General features: G+C 33.4%; 2 protein-coding genes across 3 annotated transcripts in view; one reads left to right on the top strand and one right to left on the bottom strand.

Moving 5' to 3' along the window:
- The first annotated feature begins 6111 nt into the window (after positions 1 to 6111).
- Positions 6112 to 11777, top strand: LOC129004212 (partner of Y14 and mago-like). Its single transcript, XM_054432695.1, has 3 exons — positions 6112 to 6288; positions 7373 to 7618; positions 9221 to 11777. The coding sequence occupies exons 1-3, from the start codon at positions 6252 to 6254 to the stop codon at positions 9580 to 9582; spliced, it is 645 nt and encodes a 214-aa protein (XP_054288670.1). The 5' UTR covers positions 6112 to 6251; the 3' UTR covers positions 9583 to 11777.
- Positions 11778 to 14418: 2641 nt separating this feature from the next.
- The window catches only part of LOC129002295 (WAS/WASL-interacting protein family member 1-like), a 56095-nt gene continuing 45232 nt past the window's right edge, over positions 14419 to 25281 (bottom strand). For both annotated transcript variants that reach the window (XM_054429985.1, XM_054429986.1), the window contains 2 exons: positions 25135 to 25236; positions 14419 to 18225 (listed from right to left, as the gene is read on the bottom strand). In XM_054429985.1, the coding sequence (XP_054285960.1) occupies positions 18146 to 18225; positions 25135 to 25236 (182 nt within the window). In that variant the 3' untranslated portion in view covers positions 14419 to 18145. The remainder of the gene's footprint in view (positions 18226 to 25134; positions 25237 to 25281) is intronic.

Genomic DNA, 25281 nt, shown 5'->3' with positions numbered 1-25281 from the left:
GGTATTTTCGTTCTCAACTGGAAAATCAACCAGCTCATTGCTTTATTTCATTCCCCTACTGCCAATGTACTGTACTGAGTACAATAATTAATTGAAGGTACAACGTAATCTACCCCTAGTACAAATAAATGGCGACCAACTTCTCTCAAAATTCTCCTATAAACACTTAAGTTGGTAGCCAATGGGCCCTCTCTAACACAGCTGATGGCTTTGCAAGGTTGCCAGATCGAACAGCAACGAAGTGATGTTACCGTTTTTCCATATATTAAAAGTGGGAAACGTGTTTAAATGTATAATAATCAATATGAAATAGTTTATTTTCCAGCCCCCAAAAAATAATCGTACATTATGACAAAAAATCGTACACAACATCGAAATTATCGTACAATTTTTCAAAATTATTTTTTATGGGGAATTAGCAAAATAATCGTACAAATACGATAATTATCGTACACCTGGCAACACTGATGAAGTTTTTTTTTCGTCTCAGTGTCGAGTCTCGAGTCCACCAGTATTGTGCTCTTTTCTGATTGGTTGGTCTGCTTACCAAGAAGTTCATTATGGCGCCATAAGGAGCAGCACAGTCCGAATTTCGCCAAACCCAAATACATAGAGTTTATCAATACTATAAAAAATAAAAATAAATTCTTGTATAATAATTTTTAACAATAATTAATTATTAATTGTTATAATAACTTTTATTTTTATGTAGCTAGAAGGATAAAATGAAGGCATTGGGTAAAGGTAAATTGGGGAATAAAGACCTTTATTATTGGTATTATTATTATTGCGAAAACCTTCAACAAATCTTCAAATTTTCAACTAAGCATGAGATATGTAACCACTGTGTAACCACCATAATGCATTGCCTATGAATGAGAGGGTCGAAAGGGAGTATGTTTTATCTATGCTATGAATAAAAGAAAATGTGCCACTATCACTTTCTCAAGGGGCATAAAATAACCGTCTGTTTGCATATTACACAATACCAAACTTGAGAGAAAAGTGACAATAAAGGGTCTTGGAGTGATTTTGACACCTAAGTCGGACACTAAGTCCAGATCTGCACATTGACTCAGTTTGTACTAGATCATCGAAGGTATTGGGTTTCATCATCCGTACGTTGAAAGATAGTATCAACACCCCATTGTGAGAGTCTCAAATGATGTCGTCTCAGAATCCTACGGGTTTCAGCCATTACAAGAAAGAAGACGAGTAGCAGGTGTGCCCTTCCTCTTCAAGCTCCTCAACAGTAAGGTATTCTGCCTTTACCTCATGGAGAAGATCAATTCCAGGGTGCCCACCAGGACTAAGGGAATAGCATTTATTTGAGCTGGAGCAATCAGGAAGAAGTTACCTCCGGAACAGTCCTCCAAGGCTTATACACTATAATACTGTGGTTTCCATATTGTCTGTCTGTGTTTGTGTTCCGGCAACAACGTATCTGCGTCAGTGGAGCTCTTCCATTACAGCCTAGCAGCCATCAGACGTACTGTAGCCGCATCCTGGTCCCCTGCCACCGAAGCCTAGTCTGTCCTATTGTTATTTGTTACTTATTATTTTTAACATATCTTTTTCGGTTTTTGTCAATTTTGCTCTGTTAATGTTCCTGTATTGGGCGGGTGAAAGCAGAGTATGGGGATAGTTTGCTGTGTTCATTATTTATACATTTGTTTTTCCACAATTGCAGCATGCCCTCTTCTCCTAGTTTCATTATTTAAGTCATCATTTTATTCTCCAATCATTAGTAAACCATTACCCCAGTAATACTGCTTGTTATGTTGTTGAGTTTTTTTGTTTGTTTTTTATTATAATTTATATTTATTTGCTCTGTTGAGTTTTCTATTTGTGTTTGATATTCCTGGATCAAACCATGTACAGTGGTTAATTGTGAATGTCTCCACCAAGGGGCGAAAATAATGGATAATGGCCCCCCTTGAAATAATGGATATGCAGAAAAATAGGTACCATAATATGAATTATTTATTATGAATCATAGTTTGTGAGATTTCGTGTTGATTCAGTCTCTACAACAATTATTTGTGTGTATGTATATATACCGCCTGGATGGATATATAATTGACTAGCTGTTGTACCCGTGCTTTGCAACGGGAAGAGGACACAAAATAGAAACATTTTAATCTTTACATCTGTTGCATATACAGTAATAGTTACACATCCGCCAACGTTTTTAGAATCAAAATTCAACTTTTATGGTCTTAATAGAAACGTTCAAGTTATGACTTTTAAATCTGGTAAGTAGTGGACCACCATTTTGGTTTTGATTAATTTTAAATCTTGTGTAGGCTGAAATGAGAAAAACTGACCAAATCTTCGAATAAAACTTACACATACAATTTACCTTACTCCCTTAATTACATATCTTTTTATATATCACATTATATATTTCAATTTTGAAGTTGCAAAAATACAAATTATTAAATGTAAATGGACATTTTTTTTAATTTCACTTTTCTTTATATTAAATCACAGATCCTTCCATCTTCAGTTTCTTCACTCACAATAAATCATTAGCAAAACTAAGTCACCTGTTATAAACTTTAGAAATATTGTTGTGCCTTATCAATACAGTATTTTGAAATATTAAAGAAACTATATCCATACTATAAAAAATTTTAAACAAATCATTTAGCATTAAACACCGCAGACAGAACTAATATGATTATCAAAGCATCGAGGACTAAAAAATGTAATAGCAAATACAGTATATGTTTCATTGCATCTCTGATTCTAATCTACAAAAATATCAACAAACAACAATGCACAAACCAGTTCTTTTAATCAGTTCCATCGTCCTTTGCCTTTAAATCTTCACACTTACCATTAAGGAAACATAGTAACAGATATTTAATTGATTTTGGAAACAAAAGAACACTGTGTACTGCTTAGTTTTATGATATTTTCCTTGGTTTAATTTAATCAGTGGTGAGGCAAAACACAATACATTTATCAAATAAAGTAAATGTGAACTGAAAGCTATGTTAAGATAAAATAAGAGTATTTTCTATTACCATTTGATAATTAAACATAGTTACACATATACAACAAATTTTAGAACACAAAAATCAATGATGTACAATTTGGTTATTGATGATATTCTTTAGTTTAATTTAAGCATAGGTTTAGCAAAACACAATTACTAAATTTACCTAAATATACATATTAAAAACAATGTGATATGCAAGTTATGTTAAGTTAATCTAACACATGTTAAGCAGTTCAAATTTATTTAAAGTAGCCTCCAAATTCATACAAAACATCTATACATTGTAATTTTCATACTTTTTCCATGAAAACATATCAATAACATTATTTTCATAACTTAGACGCTTAGAAAAATCCAAAGCAGAGCCGGAGTTGATACAGCAACGGTTATAGAATCTTTTTTTTTTAATCATTGACAGTTTTATAATAAATAATCCATGATGAAACGTTAGATTAAAATAAACCTACCTCATAGTTATGGAAAAATATTATATTTAACCTCTTTGTATCAGCTGTCTGCAATTGTAAAATATGCAATTTAGCTCAGTTCTCCTTGTTTACATTGAAATGTCAAAGCAAATGTAAAAACTCATTATTAGTGTTCTAATCGCAGCCATGGAGACCAATCAATATTTACTTTTAAAATCCTCTCCTCAGAACTTTTAAAGCCAAAGGGGCAAAGCCTACGGTCATTATCGAAATGTGAATAGTCCTAATATGGTCCTTGGTATGGTAGCTATATTTTTGTAAAATTTAAGCCCAGTTGGTTCAGTAGTTTTTGCACCTATTAGTAATACACATACAGACACCATTAGATTTTTATATAATAGTATAGATATAGATATAGATAGTATAGATATAGAAGTATAGATTACACCTCTAAATGTAATATAGCCTATATTTTAAATTTTAAATGATCAAGTAAATTTTTATATTCACCTTTCAGTGAATTCCCGATATAGGGAATAAGCTATTGTAGTATTCATGGTAAGACCTGGACCCGTGGGACCGATTTAAGTACATTTTCGTTTTGAAGTCCCTAGAGGCCCAAAACACCATCCGTTCAAATTCATATATATATATAATTTTTTACAAGATTTTTGCATTATCAGCAAGTTTGGTTAGGTTATGACAGTTTAATTTTAGCGAATATCCCATATAGGGAATAAGCTATTACCGTAGTACTCATGGTAAGACCTGGACGCGGGACCAATTTTTTTTTTCGTTTCGAGGTCCCTAGAGGCCAAAAACACCATCCGTTCAAATTCATATATATATATATTTATATATATATATGTGTGTGTGTCCGTTAGCACGATAACTCGAGCAAAAATGATCCGATTTTGATGAAATTTGGTACAAACGTGTAAACCTACGTTTATTCGAACGAGTTCGCGATCCAGCATGATCGGACCATGGGAACGGGGGTTTACGGGGGGTTTTATGGGGTAAAAATAGGTTTTTCGCATTTTTGACCCAAAAAACATAAAATTTAGCAATTTCTTTCCAAACCATTTTGTAGAGCTTAAAAAAACAAATAATTTAGTATATTGAAGCGTTATTATGCGCCTAATGGTTACGGAGAAAATTCCAAAAAACTGTAAATTTAAAATTCCCATGTTATTCTTATGGAGAATAAGTAAACTGTTGTAGTTTGCTTGTTTATGATCATATTTTAATCAAATTTGGATAATGCATTCATTTCATACTAAGCGATTAACATTTTACAAAAACACCTTTTTACCCTCCCTGTTGCAGCAAACCTAAGTACTCGTTAAACTAATGTTATTTAAATAGGGAATGAATGTGATATTTTTAAGGAGGCATTTTAGTGTAAATCCAATCAGGCAAATGGAAATTCGCTTAGTCTGCAGGTTTGCTGCGGCGGGGGTATTAAATAACTTCCTTGATCAGCATTGTATGTGTTATTAAATTTACGGAAAGTAAATTAAAGATACGTCTTGTAACACTTGGAACATATATTTACGCTTATACTGTTACTCATAAGACGGTAAATATACAAAAAAGATGGTAAGTGGTGATCGATTTCGATTGGACACTCCAATCATCATCAGACCCAATAGGCGAATGGCGAATGTGCCATAGGGTGCATATGTATATGTTTTATGTATATAACAAAAAACAAAACAAATACATACTAATTTGACAGTTACAATCAGGTGATCTTTTGTTTGCCATCCAAGTGACGTCAGATCAAAGTGACTATTCGCAGGTCAAAATGGCGTCACATTCCGTTCTCGTTGCAGTTCCAGCATTACAAAATAATGCAAAGGGAACATTTTTTCCACAATTCTATTGGCTCTCGAACACCATTACCGCAACAATACGGTTAAGTAAGAGCCATCGGCCTCGGTGTGGTCTAGTGGATAACGTGACGAGCTAAGAATCTGGTGGTACCAGGTTCGAATCCCATCGAGGGCACAATTTTTTTGTCTAAAATTTTTGCATTATCAGCAGGTTTGGTTAGTTTTGTTAGGTTATGACAGTTTAATTTTATAATTTAAACCTTATAAAATTGGATTTGAGCTATTTATAGTTTTATTGTATGAACAGAACTTATTTTTTGATTAGTAAACATGCATTCAATTTTTTTCATTATCATTAAGTTTGGTTAGTTTGGTTAGGTTATGACAGTTTAATTTTATGATTAAAAAATTATAAAATTGAATTTGAGGCATTTATAGTTTTATTTTATGAACAGAACTATTCTTTCGTTCAGTAAACCTTCATTCAATTTTTCATTATCAGCCAGTTTGGTTAGTTAGGTTAGGTTATGACAGTTTAATTTTATAACTAAAAAAATTAATTTTATATTTTTATAATTTTTTTTTAATTTCTAATTTTTAAACTCTTATTTTGTCCGTATTAAAAAACTGCAGCTGAAATAAAAATTGTGCTGAGCTGCTAGTCTGACTAAAGTCGAACTGAAGCAGAGGCTGGAGTGGAGGAGATTGAGATTGGAGACTGGAGTGGAGGGCATCATCATCCCATTCCCTACACTCACTCGGATGCAGATGCAGAATGCAGATCAGGATCAGAACAGAACAGAACGAACAGAATAACCAACAAGAACAACAGCAACAGCGCCAACAGCGGCAACAACAGCAACAGCACAGCACACAACAACACACTACAGCGTGAGCGTAGCGACAACATTGTTTGGGGTTTTATTCATGGAATTTTACATTTTGTACTAAGTCAAATAATGATTTAAAGCCTTTAAAATGGCAATGGCCAGAACTGTTGAAGTAACCGATCAAGGTACGGATTCACTTTGTATCCTAGGCTAGGATCATTATTATGAACATACCTAACCTACAATTATTTGAGCATTTTAACTTTAGGTGGTAAGTTACCGTACTTAATTTTGGCCTATTGATAAAAAAAAAACTTGTAATCGAATTATTTTTTGAATTTGTTTTGTGTTTTTTGAATGAGTTTGGCAAGACATTCTTAGGCCTTTAAAACCTATGTAGGCTGCTATTATTAAGTTATAGACCTAACTAAGTATTTGGACTGTTTTATTATGGTGATTAAACCTAGCCAAGCCTAATGCACTTTCCCACTGCCTTCTCGCATCCCTCTTTTTGCTTCAACTTTCCACAATATTAAAGGTTTTTTTTTAAACATTGGCAGTGGGCCATAACTTATCACAAAAAACTAAACTAGGCCTAGGCCTAGGCCCAATTACGTTTAGGTAAGGATGTGGGCCGGGTAAATACTTACTGGGTAATCATTGTAAGGAATTAGGCAACTTACTGTAAATTTAGCCTATTTTTATCCAGTTTCTAACTTGCTGTGGTAGTTGACAATGAAAGTCTTACTATAATAAGTTAACCAGAGAATGTCATTGATATTATAATTTTAGTTACAGGCACATCACTAGGCCTTAACTTAAAAAATCTATTAACATTCATCTCTAGTTAGATACATTCATTCATAAAAATATGGGGCAGGCCCAACTACACTACTGGTAGGCCTATTTGGAAAAATTGTAGAAGTTATTGAACATTGACAAGTCAAGAACATTGAGGATAACATTCCCCTTTTTTGTACCTTATAACCCACATAACATAACTTAGGCCTATAAAACAGTTTTTACGATTAGGGTTTTTTTTTTTCAAACTGAAGTGATAATGTTGTAGGCATTGCAACTGACAGTACAAAGTAAAATTAGATGAGTTCATATGACTTATTCTGTCAAGAATAAGTTAAATTTACTTGAACGGCAAATTGTTTTAAGTTAAAAGCTCAGTTGTTATTTTGTTTTAACAGCTCTGCATTCTTAATTGGAATCTAAAGTTGTCTTACCCTACTGAAAAAAACAAGTCATTTTTGTTTTTAGGATCATTCATACCAGCTTCTCAACGACCCGATGGTAGTTGGCGGAAACCTCGCAGAGTAAAGGAAGGCTACGTTCCACAAGAGGAAGTCCCTCTGTACGAGAGCAAAGGAAAGCAATGGGCCAACAACCAGAACCGACAGTATCCCGTGGGTTTGGACCCAGCCATCATCAAAGCACGAGAAGAAGCAAAAGCAGCAGCTGCTAAAATCAAGTCTCCCATTCCAGGACTTGTAATTGAAAATGATGGTAAGTTTAAATTGACTATTCTACATTCTTCTGACAAGCTTTTGAGGTACCTATTATATTTGGAATAAAAAAATATATATATAGGTACCGGTACCTATCCTTTAACCCTCCGAGTGTTATTTGTCGCTGCAGCGACACATAACACACTTTGTGTCGCTGCATCGACTCACAAACACTGTTTACGGCGAAGGCTCTATGACTGACAAAATCGGATTGAACTGGATCGAGTTAGGTATCGTTTTATTTGTCAGATTCAGAGCTTTCTCCGGAGGTCTGTCTCTAAGCGCTTTTCATTTTAGTTCCGAAAATATTGTAGCAGACAGCTGACGTGCGTATTTGTAAACAGCTTGGTTAACCTCGCACCGATGACTGATGTGTTTTATTACGTTTATCATTGTTTTAGTATTAAAAATCAAAAGTAGTGATATACGTGGTGCAATATAAGAAGATTTAAGTGATTTTGAAGGGCTGGTTTATGATCCTGAAGAAGTAGGTAGTGATATTGATGTAAATTATCAGCCAGATTCCTAGCTATGGTTAGGCTATGCATTCTTAGCTAAACGCTATATGTACTATTTTCAAATATTTATAGGCCTATAATTTATACAATTTCATTGAGCGCAAACTTATTATTTTTTTTAATTTTCCAAAATATTTTTTTCCTAAACATTTTTTTTGAAACAAATGTTCCTTATGTTTTATGTAGGCCTATAATATTGAAGCCCATGATTTTCCAAACAAAATGGTATATAGAACAGTATAATTAACATTGTTTTCAAGCTTCTCGGATCAGTTTTAATAAAACCTTGCTAATGAGCAAAAAATAGGCAGACATTAAGGCCAAAACAAGGGACACTCGGAGGGTTAAAGTAGGTAGGCCTATAGCTGTTGCAAAATATTTCAAAGACTATTTATGGAAGTTAGTCAAAATTCTCTAAATTGGCCTGTTATTTAATAAAAGCTTATGACTAAGACTGAATTTAGTTACGCTAAAATCCAATCAGGCAAGGAAATTTGTTTAGTCAGGAGGTTTGCTGCAGTAGGGGTATTCAGGATTGAAATCATACAAGTTGTTTAGCCTTAAAGTTACAAAGTGAATACTAACAACTTAAATGTAACACTATGGAGTTAATGAATCATAGGACGAGGGATGTCCGTATATCAAGGTATTCATCATATCCAATAAGGTACCGGTAGATCAAAACTGCCACTGATGACATGTTCTTAACTTCATTCTAGTTGATCACCACCTCTATGCAGCCCTCAGTAGGCCTAACTTTATTGTGGTGGCTATTAACAATGTCAGAGCAAATGGACGCTAATGCAAATTTTGAATGTTGTTCTGTGATTGGATTATAATGATCAGCCCCCATTTACTAATTCTTAAGAGTCAGGGAATTTTTTTAAAAGTTGTAAACTTATAGGCTACCTTAATTTACTGACAACTTTTGACAACCTAAAATTGTATGTAACTTCCAATTCAAGTTAAATAAATTCAATAACCTATTTTAATATTTATCTATTCAATTAAATCAGGTTTACACACAAAAACAAATAGCTATTGATCCAGTAATTAATTAATATCCAATGATAATCTTTTAGGTAAAAAGAAAAAGAAAAAAAAGAAGACTGGGGAAAATGACACTAGCGAACATGTGCCAGAGAAAAGTACTAATATTACAACTAAATCTTCTGACCCAAGTGATGAGTGGAAAACGGTCCCGTCTAAAAGTGCAAAAGCTTCAAAATCTGAACCAGTTGCTCAAAATGCAGTTCCGGCTGCAGCTGATCCTGCCAAGAGATTGAAAAATCTAAAGAAAAAACTCAGAGAAATTGAAACAATCGAGGCAAAAATTTCAGCTGGCGAGATCAAGAAGCCAGACAAAGATCAACTTGAGAAAGTCAATAGGAAATCTGAGGTGTTGAGTGAAATTTTTGCCTTGGAGATGAGTTTGGATGATTGAAGAAAACTTGAGTCACGATACTAGCAATTGTTTTAATGTTTTTTTATTACCATACGCTACTATGTCGAGAAGTAGGTGTTTATGGTACGAACATGATAGTTCCCCTGCGGGGCTTGTCGGGCACGACAATTCATGTGAGTACTGTTATCTTCCTGGATGAGTCGCTTATAACATTATTTGCCATACTGCCGTCAACAAGTTTCACATACCGGTACACTCTTTTGCTAATTCAGACATGTAAAACATACATAATAATCATTGTTAACTTCACTAATATTTCTATGATTGAGCCACTTTTAAAACATGGAAAACTTTGTGCGGGAGTGGTTGCTTTGTTTAAAACCTAATACAAAACTGGCTGGCAAATTTACCGAGCTTCAGCTGACTTACCAGTCCCTATTTAGCGAATTTCCCTTTAGGGAATTTTCTAAAATTACCTTAGGTGGCACAGTAAGACGTAGGTCCAGGACCGATTTACTTTTTATTTTTATGTCCCTAGAGGCCAAAAACACCATTTGTTCAAATTTTTATGTAGGCCTATTTAAAAGTTAAATAAAAAATGAATTTTAGGGTACTCTGGTTTTTATTATTTCATGTATTAATTGAAAAAGTAGCCCTAAAAAGTGAACAGAACTATTAAAAAAATATATATACTATACTGGTAGGCCTATAGGCTATGTGTCCGTGATTGCAATAACTTGAGTAATTTCTGATAGATTTTGATTAAATTTGGCTTGGAGGTGTAAGGCAGGATAAACTTGAATGAGCTCACAAACCAGCATGATCGCACCATGGGAACGGGGTTTTACAGCAGGTCTTATGAGTTAAAAATTAGTTTTCCACATTTTTGACCCTCAAAACACAAAGTTTCCAAATATTTCTCTTGACCTTTTAAAAGAGCTTTAAAAACAAATGATGTAGTATATCTAAGTGTTTTTTTGTTTTTAGCGAATTTCCCTATAGGGAAGTAGCTATTACCGTAGGTGGCACGGTAAGACCTAGACCCGGGACTGATTTACTTTTTCATTTTGATGTCCCCAGAGGCCAAAAACACCATTCGTTCAAATTTGTGTATATATATATATATACGTCCGTGAACGCGATAACTTGAGTAATTTTTGTCCGATTTTGATGAAATTTGGTTTAAAGGTGTAAAGCGGGATAAACTTGAATGAGTTCGCGAACCAGCACGGTCGGACCATGGGAACGGGGCTTTACGGGGGGTTTTATGGGGTAAAATTGGTTTTTCTCACTTTTGACCCTCAAAACACAAAATTTCCCGATTTCTCTTTAGACCTTTTTAAAGAGCTTAAAAAAACAAATAATTTAGTATATAAAAGTATTTTTGTTCGATTATTAGTAACGGAGAAAATTAAAAAAATTTAAAATTTAAAATTCCCATGTTATTCTTATGGAGAATATTGTCAAATGTTGTAGTTTGTTTGTTTATGGATATATTTTGATCAAACTTGGCAAATTTATTTATTTAGTACTAAGCTATCAATATTTTACTCAAAAACACACTTTATTAGTTTCCTTGTAGCAGCAAACCTAGGTACCCGTTAAACCTAATGTTATTAAAATATATTTAACTGAAAATCAATTCAGACAAATGGAAATTTGCTTAGTCGGCAGGTTTGCTGCGGCGGGGGTATTTTATATAGCTATTGGTAACAGAGAAAATTCAAAAAATTTTAAGTTACAAATTCCCATATTATTTATATGGAGAAGGTTGTAAAATGTTTTAGTTTGCTTATGGATATATTCTGATCAAACTTGGTAAATTATTTACTTTAAATACTGAGCTATTAATATTTGACAAAAAACCGCACTTATATTAATTAGTTTCCCTCTAGCAACGAACCTAGGTACTTGTTAAACCTAATGTTAATTTAAATTTAATTGAAAATCAATTCAGGCAGATTGAAATTTGCTTAGTCAGCAAGTTTGCTGCGGTGGGGTATTGTTCTACTTTCCGGTATGGAGTAAACCAGTTTTTTACTAGGTAGTGTGGCAAAACATTATTATTTAGGTGTTCTGTAAATAACAAACCATAGATTTGACATAATTGTATATAATTCACATCAATCATTTAGGAATTTAAATTTTGTATTTTATAATTTTTCATGGTTTTAAACTATATAATAGGATGTTCAAGGGTTGAAATAGACATAATATATAACATCTCAATATAATGTATCTTTTATTTTCCTTCCAACCAACAGAAAGTTACATTTTAGCCTGTTAGTAAATTGTGTGACAGGGATAGTACGGAAGCTATTTCCAGTGTTTGTAAAACAAAAGACTGCAATCGGGCTTTTTCTGCACCTCTTGAAATATGCCTGGTGCAATCTAGATTTTAAATTTTAAAGATCAATCATTGAAAACTGTTTAACACAGATCTCGTTTACAAAGGTTTTACTGTGCCCATTGGTTAATTATATCATTGACTATTACTGAAGTAGACCTATCTATATGGACCAGCTGTCCCCAATGTTTTATTAAAAAAGAACTAGTTGTGTGAGCCAGTCACAGAATGCGCTAGTATCTAAAATTCTATTTTACACCTGATTTTTTGTTGCTGACTGGGTTGATGGGTAATAACAGTTGCTTTAGATCAACATAAATCATTTCCTAAGTTTGACTTTGTAAAAAACATTGTGTATTCAACAGAATTTAGTAATTTAGATCCGCGCAACCTGTTGGTGTATATGCAGTACTACACTACAGATGTAAGACTAAATAAATGTATTTACTGGGTTTAAGTAAAGGAACGATCAGGGCAATTTATGTCTTAAGAGTTCCTTATTGACGGTAAGAAATGGTCCCAAAAAGAACAATGTTGGTTCTCTGTATGTGTTAAATCCAAAACTACCCAAGTTAAAAATCACCCAACCTACCTTTCACTGTTGATTGATAGAACCAGGATCCAAAGTAGCGCTACTAAACTTGCTTGTTGTTACAGGAATATCTGTGGTCAGAAGTTTATACTTTTTATTACTGGTACTGTAATTCAAGAGAAATTTCTGAAAAAAAAACTTTGTTTTGTGGAGATTTTCGCTACTCTACTAAGAACCTTTTAGCGAAGTAGCTATTACCGTAGGTAGCACTGTAAGACCTAGGCATGGGACCGATTTACTTTTTCATTTTGATGTCTCCAGTGGCCAAAAACACCATTCGTTAAAATTTATATACAGGGTGATTTTGTACTCAGTGTGAGAAAATTTTTTTTATGTAAGTACAAAGTAAATAAAGTTTGATGATGCATATCAAATGTTCCAAGTCTCAAAATTAGCGTCCCAAAAAATTATTTTATGTTTTTCAAAAATAACCATGCTTTTAAACTTAATACAGCAATTTCTGAATTACCTGTATGTGTATTTGAGTAGATAATGTCATTTTCGTGTTCTACATTAAATTTTGAACAAGAATAATGGAAAATGATAGAGGATCAGTTGTAAAAACTCCATTGTAAATAGATTCAAAGATAAAAATTAAGATATTTGATAAAAATTGGTCTATTGCATTTTTCACACCCTGTATACAAGAAAGTGTCGGAATATGTTAAAAACTGCGCCATTTTATAAGCTTTCCAACCATATGCTACACTATTGAGGTTTAGATATTTTTTTGTTTGTTTTAGTGGTTTAAATACCAGAAAACAAAGAACTTTTTTACTGTTTTTACTGTTCAAGCTGAATCAAAAATACAACTTTTGCTTAATACATGCCGACTTTCTATGTTTTAAATGTTAAAGACACCATGCTTTGTAGTCTTCAAACCATTAAAGCGTACATAAGCAGACATAAACGTCAATAGTGTAGCATATCGTTGGAAAGCTTATAAAATGGCGCAGTTTTTAACATATTCCGACACTTTCTTGTATACAGGGTGTGAAAAATGCAATAGACCATTGTTTTTAAAATTTTTATCAAACATCTTAATTTTTATCTTTGAATCTATTTACAATGGAGTTTTTACAACTGATCCTCCGTCATTTTCCATTATTCTTGTTCAAAATTTAATGTAGAACACGAAAATTACATTATCTACTCAAACCCATATACAGGTAATTGAGAAATCGCTGTAGGCTATTTGGTTTAAAAACATGGTTATTTTTGAAAAACATAAAAAATTTTTTTGGGAACCTAATTTTTAGACTTGGAACATTTGATATGCATCATCACACTTCATTTACTTTGTACTTATACCAAAAAAGTTTTGTCACACTGAGTACAAATCACCCTGTATATACTAGCAGTTACCTGGCGCAAGTTGCTACGCTAACAACTATTATTTACAATGGTAATTTGTTCTTTACGATAAATAGTCCCATTGGCGTTAGTTTTAACTCTAAACAAAACGGTACATCTCTTATTGCTGTACAAGTTACAGTTCAAAAGTGATTGTCATTAATGTGTATTGCCCATTAATTATTTATGTAAGCAAAACTTGGAGACAGAAAACATTCTGCACTTAACTGAAATATAACCAAAAATGTACAATTCTCTCCCCCCCCCCCCCCCCCGCCCAGGTAAAAAGGTTGGGAACCCTGGCCTTAGAATGTTGGGTTTACCAGAATGTCAGGTTTCTAATCCTGTCTCTGAAAATAGATTATAGGCGTAAACCCCACGAGGAGTTCACATGTGCCAGAGCTTAGTGGGAGGGGCCTACCAACAAATGAAAAGTACAACTCTGGTGAAGGTTGACAGAATCACTGTGGATTCATTGCAAGCTGCAACTCTCAGCAGACGTTTTGCTACTTTCTACCTATAAAAGGTATAAAGTATCGGTTTAAAAGACATCAGGGCTCAGGGGTAAAAATGAACAACTGCAAACTTATAACACAACTGTTATTATTAAATCAACATATTTCCATAACCTAAGACTATGATTATCTGCCCTAGTGTATGCAATATACATTCTTGGTAGACGATATCGGTGTTTTATACACATTTACAATTTAGTATTTACAGTTAAACTGATAACAAGTATTATTTACTGATATTTATGTACAATTAATATTATAATAATGTTACAAATACTATTACAGGCACTGCCCAGGGCAGAAAAATATGCAATGTCTCTTCTAACAAAGAAAAAGTGGTTATATTATTAGTTTGGTTTGAATATTAATAAAAGTTGCTATCTTAGATATACATGATTCAAGTGGAAGACAGGGTCAAGTAAAATAAAAAGTGTGATGAAAATAAGAGTTCTTAGAAAGACATGCACTTCACTGCCTGGTGTCTCGATAAATTGCTGACTAGGTTAACTTAGTTTACAAAACAACAACGTTGTTGTCTGAGTGTAAAATAATTAATAAATGTTACACAAACAAATTAAAGTTTCATGGTTAAGTACAAAATTTTACACAACCTTCAAACAAACTCTCAAACCCTCAATTATAATATATATACCAACCTAAAACACAACAAACAATAAGCTACCAAACAGCTAAGAAGAAACGTAAAATAAATACAGAAGAAATAAATAGAGATAGTGAAAAAGTAAATGACATACTTTCCTATATAGGAGGTATATTAAGTGAGTTTAAAGAGTTTAATACTAAATAATTATGTACTGATATCATGTTATCACAAATTATGTTTTTCTTAACTATAAAACCACTAGTGGTCGTTCTGTCGCATGATCAAATGTCCATCATGTATTCTAAATGTTAATAAATTTAAAACTAATCCATTGGTAAAATAAAATAAATTAGTTTGATTAATTAATGCATTTAAAATTATAAACGATGAGCCAAAATCTTATATAAAGCTAAAAGGCAAAGCAAGACTAAACTACCTTCCAAATGTCAATTTAAAATCTTGGAATTATCAGAGAGCCTAAAATTAATTGAATCATGAGAACTTTGATTCTCTGACAATATTTCCAGCACTCTTTTTGAGCATACTTTAAATAAATTGGTTAAACTAAAATATAAATAATATATAAAATTTAATAAATATATACCTAATAGGGTGTCCCACGAAGGGGTTTAAACGTTTGATTTTATATTACGCGCCCATTCATGCACCGAACTTTTTGAAACTTTACACAGTTTACAAGGTAGGTTTTAAAAATATTCTGGAAAAATTTCAACTCCCTAACCTTAGAAGAAACAAAATGGCGGCATATTGAAAAAGTTACTTTAAAACATTAAAAAAGGTATTTTTGGTTTTATAAAATATTTTTATTGTTACTTTCCAGGGCAATATGACTTTAAAAAAAGAAAAAATTAGAACATAGCCAAATGGAAAACTAAAAATTAATCAAATAACTAATAAATAATAATAATAAATAAATAACTAATAATAAATCATGAAAGTAGTTTTTATAGAAAGCACATTGGTAAATTTGTCAATAAGCCGCCATTTTGTTTCTACTAAGGTTAGGGAGTTGAAATTTTTCCAGAATATTTTTAGAACCTACTTTGTAAACTGTGTAAAGTTTAAAAAGATTTGGTGCATGAATGGGCACGTAATATAAAATCAAACGTTTAAACCCCTTCGTGGGACACCCGGTATCTTTTAACCTACATGTTGGTAAATGAAATAATATGAATAAATTGCTTAAATAAAAGTGCATTAGATAGTGTTATAAAAATACAAAGGAAAAGTTAACCTAAACCAAATTTAAAACAACAATAAGCAGGTCAGTTGAATACTATTGTTTGCAGTCTTGTGGAGAATGTTAAAATGAACATACTGTAGTAATACTTTTGTTCCACTGCAAGGATAAAACAGATGCATTTTGTTGTATTAAATATGAAATCCACATTTTACTACCAAAGAAATAACGTTTTATGTCTCGTAACAACCCAAATATAGTTTATTAATATAATTAAACAATGAAAACAGACACATCCCTCGATTTAGCAGTTAATCTGCTCTCGAGTAATAATTTGTATAATTTTAGATTAAATTAAAAAAGTTGAAACAAAATATAGAAAAACATAATGAGAAATTTTATATAATGTTAATATAAATAACTAGGACTATATTGATGAATATGAATAACTTCAAAAACTAAAATGTTTATCTTACCTTCTTTATCCAATGTGTAAGAAACTTGGCATTATTTTATCAAAGATCATAAACTAATAAATTTATTCAATAGATGTAGGTAAGACAAAAACTTTGTTTCCTTTTAAAACATGTTAAAATAACTATTATTGTTCAACAAAACATTTACAAGGGAAATGTAAATAAAAAGCCATCTGAACAAAAGCACATCTGACTAAACAGGCCCAATGAAGGCCACACAAATTTTTAGTAAAAGTAAATGTAAAAATACTAATCAAGTCACAAAACATATGGTTTTGGCCTTTATGTCCAGCAATAGTTGGATAAACAAGGAACAAATTTATTGAAATAACTATGTGTCAAAGAGCTGTTTTTGCTTGCAATACACAAGATTTTTCCTACCACCATTACTGACTTATGGGAACCTATACACAGATGAACTTTTAGATGTATATAAAATGTAATTTAGGTTATGTTTGCTTTTTAAGTTTAGGTTATTTGTTGTTATTTGCTTAAGGGTTGTTAACTAACATACCTGATCTACGGCTGTGGTTGGTGTAGAAACGACAACTGTGAAATCTGCTGATTTAATTAGCGGGAATGATCCATTCCCGCTCTAGGGCGACAATAAGCTATTTTGGGTATGGTAATGTGACCATTTCCATGCAGTGGTAGGAAAAAATATAATAAATAACATAATCTGAAAAAATCCTAAAAAATAAATCACTAATCAAAATACAATTTTTTTGTTTAGGTAACATTTTTAAGTTCTTCCCATGTAGTAAGAGTGTACAAGTAAGATTATTTATTGATTTATTGCAATGTATATTTACTTGTATTTTCTTTTAAAATTTTTGTAAATTCATCTCAAGAGAAAACACTTATTTTGGAAATGGAACTATGATGATTATATAGATGAAAATTAACATGTTAAACAAAACCCTCAAATGGTCGATTAACAAGAAATTACAGTAGAACTCCAATTATCCGAATCAATAGGGACCAGACCCCATTCGGATAATCAAAAATTCGGATAATCGGAGTTTTACCGTAATCCCGGGTTTTTTTAAAAAATCCTCATTTTCGGTACTAAGTGAACTTTTAATTAATAATAATTTAAATCAGAACATTTTTACAGTTTACAATGCTCATAGTACAAGTGTTCTATACATGTTATTAAGTCAATAGTGTTCCATCAAAGTTCAAAATTGGCTAAATGTGTTTAGTAACAATTCTTTGGTATTTTGCAAAACTTATTACTGTAGCTTTACGTTTTTTTAATTGTCGAAATAAGCGATTCGGATAATTGGAGATTCGGTTAATTGGAGTTAGGATACTTGGAGTTTTACTGTATATAACTTACTTAACAACACTTTGCTTGGTCTAAAAACAATTATTGAAAGCACACTCTCAATACATGAGGAACTGGGATAACAAGGTCAATAACAATGTATGCTAGATAGAAGACAGATGAGGAAGAGAGGCAAGGGATTACCCTGATTGAGCAAGAGGGGTGGAGCTAAGTTGATGAGTCGCTAGCAAGTGGAACTGTTATCTCTCGGCCATTGAAGCTGGATGTGTTGGTTTTGGGGTGGTTGCGGCGCCGGCTGTTTGGCTGTAGGACAACATTTCGATATTTTTTTAAAAATCAAATCCAACAGTATACATAGAAAAATTGTTTAGTGTACAGTTTACTTGATAATCCAATATTTATGGGTCAGATTACCAAAAACTCTAAAAGGTAAAAAAGATTAACCGATGAAGCTTTGTTATGTTCCCCATGTCTCAGGTCTGATAAAGCTCCTATGTCTCGATAGTGGCAAATATAACCTGAATTAAATTGATTTAATACGATGAAGTGCTAAACAAGTCAAGTTCAACTGAGAAAGTCAAACACAGAAATGAACTTGATGTAACACACAACCCAATAATCACTACTATCATAGCCATCTCTCGTATAAGGCCGCGCCGAGCGAAATCTGGCAACGTCGCATCCGAGGCATAGTCCAGCCGGCTCCCGCCATTAGTTTGCACTGCTAGACGGCGCATCACCCACCCGTGATTAACCAGTTTGTTTTACACAATTAGAGACAATATGGTATTCGTAGTGACGGTGTGTTATGCCTCATAAGTGATATCGTGCCGGGGTGCTATTGTAACCACACAAAAGCATTAAAAACTGAGGGATATATACAATTATTTCACTTCCCTCTAGAAGGTCCGCGTCGAGATGAGTGGGCTAGAGCTATACATTTAAACTTAATCAAGTAACATGTTCTGATTAAAAAAATACACGTTTCCTACTTATTAAAACTAAACGTAAAACATATTGGATAAATATATAAAACTAAAATAGCAATAGTAATATAGTATGAACAGTTTTTTTTAGGCTACCTCTTTTATGTTGTATTATCAAAATGAAAAATTAATACACTATTGATACTGATAATTTGCAATATTTTAAGTAGGCAAGATGTTTTCCAAGTCTTACGCAGTTGTGTTTTGTACATCTTTATATTTTTATATTTTTTACATTATATCCAGTAATTTCCCTAGCACGAGCTAAGGTAGTTTAATATTCTTCACCATACTTATTAGTTAAATACAAGTTTTCCTTTCAAACCAGGAAACTGTCTGGTTTTGCATACATTTCCTATGCATTTAGTCAGAGGTGTAGCATTTTTTTTTTATTTCCACCTTAGTACAGTTTTGCATGAACATTCAATGACAAAAAAATTTAAATATAAAACAGCTTTGCATATCTCGCACTTAAATTTGAAATTATAATATCATCTATATACAGGGTGTCCGGTCATAAGTGTTAAATAAAATTTTGCATCAAACTACATGGTAATGGCGACATAATGACGTACATTTGAGGTTCCCAACCTCAACCGTTAGGAAATAACAAATAAATTAAGATTTTTCAAAAATTATTGTAGTTGTTATGAAAAAGGTTATATTTCTCTGTTAAAAATGCACTAATTGTTAATTTAAATGTAATTTTCGGAATCCTCACAAAATTTTAAATATATATAACACATAATCGCTGGGGTACGGAAAAACATTCTACTTAAATTTCTTCGTTAAACAATTATTTTTAATATCAACGAAAATGTAAAAAACATTCAGCAATTTATTTCTCGGTTACCGAGTTCCGCTGAGTTAAACAAATATTACTAAAAACTTCCTTATTTAAAGGGCTTTACAATGATGTATAACTACAATTATCTACTGTCAAATCTATGGTGAATTTTACGTACTATTGTGAAAAATCACGGTTAAACTAAAACAGATAATGTAAAAAATAATGAATTTTACTTACTATTTTATGAGCTGACCACTGATGATGAGGGTTTGTGTAATTTGTGATTGGCCAGACTGCACTTTTATCAAACTAAAGAGGTTTTGTTTAGACTTTGGAAAATTTGTTATTAAAAAAACACAATACATTAGTAAAAACACACAATACAAATCAAATCTATGACATACTTCGTCCGAAGCACAACTTTTATTAAGGTGGAATCACAGATTGGGTGTAAAGTGCCCTCCGTTTTCCCGCAAGCAGGCCCTAGCTTGCTTTTGAATCGCGCCAACTGTGACCTCATACGGCAATTTTCCCCTTACTTTCCCAGCAGCCTCAAAGATTCTCTACCGTAACCCAACTTCAGAGTTTACAACAGTTGAGTAAACTAGACTTTACATGTAACCCCAAACAAAAAAATCTAACGGGCTCAAGTCTGGAGATCGTGGAGGCCATGTCACACTTCCTCCACGTCCAATCCATGTCGGGTAGTTTTGGTATAGCCACAACCGAACTTCTGTGAGTTAACTTGAAATCTTATCTGAAATATGAAAAATATACGATAACCGTAACTTTATCACAAACCCATTTTGCTACTGTATGTTTCTTTTCTTAGCTCAATAGTTATAAAAAAAGCGTTGCATGTGAGAAAAAAATACAAATTATTCGTTGCCTGCAGTTATTCTTTGCAATAGCTTTTCTTTGTCCAACCATGTTTTTTCACAACAATGATTGAATTACATTAGGAAATTTGAAACTTGGTAAAAACTATTATACACCATTGTAAAGCCCTTTAAATGAGGAAGTTTTTAGTGATATTTGTTGAACTCAGCGGATCTCGGTTACTGAGAAATAAATCGCTGAATGTTATTTAAATTTTCGTCGGTATTAAAAATAATTGTTTAACGAAGAAATTTAAGTAGAATATTTTTCCGTACCCCAGCGATTATGTGTTATATCTATTTAAAATTTTGTGAGGATTATGAAAATGACATTTAAATTAACAATTGGTGCATTTTTAGCAGAGAAATATAACCTTTTTTATGACAACTACAATAATTTTTGAAAAATCTTAATTTATTTGTTATTCCCTAACGGTTGAGGTTGGGAACCTCAAATGTACGTCATTATGTCGCCATTACCATGTAGTTTGATGCAAAATTTTATTTAACACTTATGACCGGACACCCTGAGGATTATTTGTTTAAAATCTTTTTCCTCAGCTCATGTACATCGCAGGGAAAATCTACGCATACTGTTAAAATATATTTTCCTGTTGATGTGCAGAATCCCTTAAACATGAAAAAAAATTAACATGGACATCATGGGCTGTCATGCTGAACAACAAACAACAAAATGAACAGAACATCAAAACAAATGGAATAAACTGCAATCACATGTTTTATTTACAGTGTGGGTTAAAAATAGATAGTTCTGAACATTACATATTTTTGGTTGAGTTTTCAACCAATGGACGACCAGTTCATAATACAATTTAAAAGAATGTCAGGGGAGGCCTAGGCCTATTTTTAATAGTATATTTTTTTCATAAACTTGTTAGGTTCCAAAAAGGTTCAGTTTAGGAACGTTCCGGAACGTCGCCGTTCATTGTTGTTTAACGTTGCCATGAATCAGCCAGCTCGTCACAAGCGTCCTATATTTCTTTGCAGCTTGTGGGGACGTACTTTTCTGACAATCTATATAAATAAAATTAGAGTTTTGTCTGTACTTTGCTCAGAATTATATACTTTTAGGTTATTTTTACGTTTTATACATTAAAGAAGCAGAAACGAGTCTTATCTCTATTTCTGTCCGTCTGTCTGTCTGTCTGTCTTTCCCTTTGTCTGTAACACTCAAGATGGCATTTTACGCAATCTTCTCCGTGAAAACCAGAGTACCTATCAAGATCCAAGTCATTTTAATGTATTCACTGGATTGGCGAAGTGTCTTTAGTGATTTAAATATAGCCTCAATACTTTGTAAATAAAATTACGGACGTTCAAAAATGCAGTTTTGTGCGATTTTTGTCAAATTTTCGTTCAATTTTTATTACATAATCGTCTATGAAATAACGAACAGCTGTTCGGATCAAGATTATTTTTTCTAGCTGTCAATGATATGTTTACAAATGTTGTTTACAAATACCGCAACCATTTCGAATCACGTTTTGAAAGCAAATCCCAACCAAGTGAGATTAAAAACGTTTTTCTTACATAACGGATTTAATTAATCGCAAGTGCAATAATATAGTCTAATAAATAGTGTAACCGTAAATGAAATTAAATAACTAGACATCGTCCAAATCGGAACCAGAAATTCTTTGAGTATAAAACGTTTCTTGAGTTTTGACAACCAGAAAGAAGACCTTGAATCAGTGTTGTATAGAGCTGGGACACTGAAATGATCGTCGCCAATAGCTAACAAAAAAGGTTTCCACTTATTGACGGTGCTTCAATGGCGGTTGTGTAAAGTGTAAAGTAAAAAATCACAACTGCAGTAGGTGATTGTAACAGAGGTTTAACAGAGGAAGTGCTAAACTCGCTTTTCCAATGTGTCACTTTCTGTTTCTACTCACCGTGTGATGCAATCGCTGGACCATACAGCCAATAGGCCCATAGCTCATATCTTGGGTACATAAGCCTACATATTTATTCATAACAACCTTTTTGACGACGATCCTTGATACCGGTACTTTTCCATAGAATACATGGCCTACCTACTTAAGAAATATAATTACAAATGACCAAAACCCCAACATTGTGTGATTTTCGTCACATTTCCTTCTAATGTTAATAGATATACTAATCATTGTTTAGAGAATGCGTAATCTATTAAACAACAAAAAGTTGTTTGGGTAAGGTTGTTTTTTTTTTCAAACTGACACCGATAAGTTTACGCTATAACTTTTTACGAGAAAATCCAAAAGCAAGAGATCAATAACCTCGGGACTAGATATTAATGTATTTAATTGGTCGGATGTACTATAGTTCTTAGGTAGGTTCTTACGTAGGTACTGGTTCTTTTCCTTAGAACCGTTGGTAGCTGCTAGAATCATTTTTACGTAGGTACCAACACATAACTGTAGTTTACAAATTAGTTATCGTTGGTGTTGCACCTTATTTATAAGAGCCGTCCATATTCAATTTAAGTGATGTCTTAACTCTGTATAAGTTTTGCTTTTTCTGTCTGGATTCCAAATCTTAGCTTACCCGGTATGCTAAGAAAATGATAACCTATTTGAGTAAAACATTTGTTGGGCAAACCATCATGAATTGTTTACGCCTTTATATTGTTTATGTATCAATAGTTCGTACCCTTTTTTGGATTGTTGTGTGTATGTCTGTTGGTAACGCATTAATGTCCTTATTTCTCAGTGTTTCACGGAATGGACAAGAGCACCTTTGATACTGAAAATGTCAACCGGAATAAAGTGTTAAATGGTGAGGTTGAGGTAGTACTTTAAATACGTTTAAGTTAACCGATGTGGAAAGTAACTTTCAATTATAGGCCTACTTTAAGGCTACGCTTCATGGATCTATAAAACATTTTTTAGTTTAATCATTGGACATATGGACCATAACGATCCGGGTGACATTTAATTGCAAAGCATTTATTTTGGCTTGAACTGTCAGATACTGTATTTGCGAAGGTTTATATATAATAGTTTTGCCAGCATATCTGCAAATATGCTAACTAACTGCTGTTCTTAATCTTAATATAAGAAGGTTTCATCTGACTACTATAAGATCCCCGTGCGTAGAACGGGCACACAGCTAGTAAAAAATATAATTATATCAAAAATATAGAACAGGGCTTTGTCCCACCTCTTTCCTGCTAGAAAGCGACACTACTTTACCGACTGCAACCTAGGTAGTGCTGCTATCTATCAGAATCACTTAGTACTATGTCTAAAGCCAGTTTTATTGCAGAACATTGCCATCCAGTCTTATCTTATCTAACAGGGGCAGGTTACCTTAAAGCACTTCATCCAAAATCGAATTATTGCGCACCCCAGACAATTGCTTTCTTGTTGACCTACAAGTTAAGGCGCCCAATGAATGCCTGTAGCTTCCCAATTTGTTCATCCTCAGGAAGGTATCTACCTATAGCCATATTTCCAAGAGTTATCAATCTAGCGTCAGAGAGCTCGTTACAATCAAAGAGTAAGTGATCAGCTGTCTCTTCTGACCTATCACAGTACCTACAGATCGGTTCACCCTCATATAAGCCCATCCCTCCTTTGGAATTTGGTAGCAGATGACCTTATAAGGACCCTCAATGAAAGTGGGGTTTTTGCCTTAGGTTACGCTGATGATGTTGCAATCCTTGTGGTTGGAAAGTTCCACGGAACCATAACTGACCTTATGAATAGAGCTTTAAGGGTAGTGGACCGTTGGTGCCAGGAAGTTGGGCTCTCTATAAATCCCAGGAAAGTTGTAATGGTACCCTTCACAAGAAGGAGGAAACTGGATGGGATCGGCCCACTAAGACTGCAGGGCACTGTAATAGAGCTGCAGAATCAGGTGAAGTATCTTGGTGTAATTTTGGACAGATCACTTCACTGGGACCACATCTTCAAAAAGTCACTGAGCGTGGCAAATGGTCCCTTATGGCATGCAGGCGGATGGTAAGTGGCACATGGGGGTTACAGCCTAAACTTTTGCACTGGCTGTATGTATCTGTTGTTCGATCTGCCCTTACTTATGGTTCGCTTGTGTGGTGGCCAAAGATGGAATCTACTATAGCTGTCAAAGCTTTAGCAGGAGTTCAAAGGCTTGCTCTTATAATGAATGCCATCCAGTATAACTACTGTTGTTTTTACTGTAATTCAGTGTATCGGCAGCAATGCTTACGCAGCGGCGAGCGTAAGTTCAGCTCCTGGCGCCGTCCAGGCATCTAGCGGTCAGCAGCGAACGTGTTAAGTGGTGAACATACGTTTATGTAAACATGTATTAATTAGAATTTTGTAATACAATCTGAAACATTTCATGCTAAAAATGAATCTATTGGACTGGTTCAATTTTCATAGCTTTCAATGCGAATAAGCGCAGTTTTGGCAAAATGTTGCACGTTTTGCCGCTGGCGGCAATACCTGGAGTTGAACCACATCGAAGGCTGCAGCCTTATACTAGAGACGGCTATGCTACTATTCACTGTTAGGACGACAGTACAGCACAAAATTGGCCTTTATTAACTATCGAGACCCATGATTTTACCAACCTGTTCTGCTGTTGTAGACTTTACTGAGGTTCAAGAAAGGTTGTGGAGGGGAGAACTCTTCTCTCATGTGGAACTTTTCGAAGAACCTTGCCTCCAACTTGCCTAAAATTTATAAAATTATTAGAGTTTTTCTGCAAGGGGGAATAA

This window comes from Macrosteles quadrilineatus, unplaced genomic scaffold, assembly GCF_028750875.1.
Source record: "Macrosteles quadrilineatus isolate MER2022 unplaced genomic scaffold, UCM_ALF_1.0 Scaffold_9__3_contigs__length_116548681, whole genome shotgun sequence".
In the NCBI taxonomy this organism is placed as follows: domain Eukaryota; kingdom Metazoa; phylum Arthropoda; class Insecta; order Hemiptera; family Cicadellidae; genus Macrosteles; species Macrosteles quadrilineatus.
The sequence above is the reverse complement of the archived record's forward strand: the minus strand, read 5'-3'. Positions and strand labels throughout refer to the sequence as shown.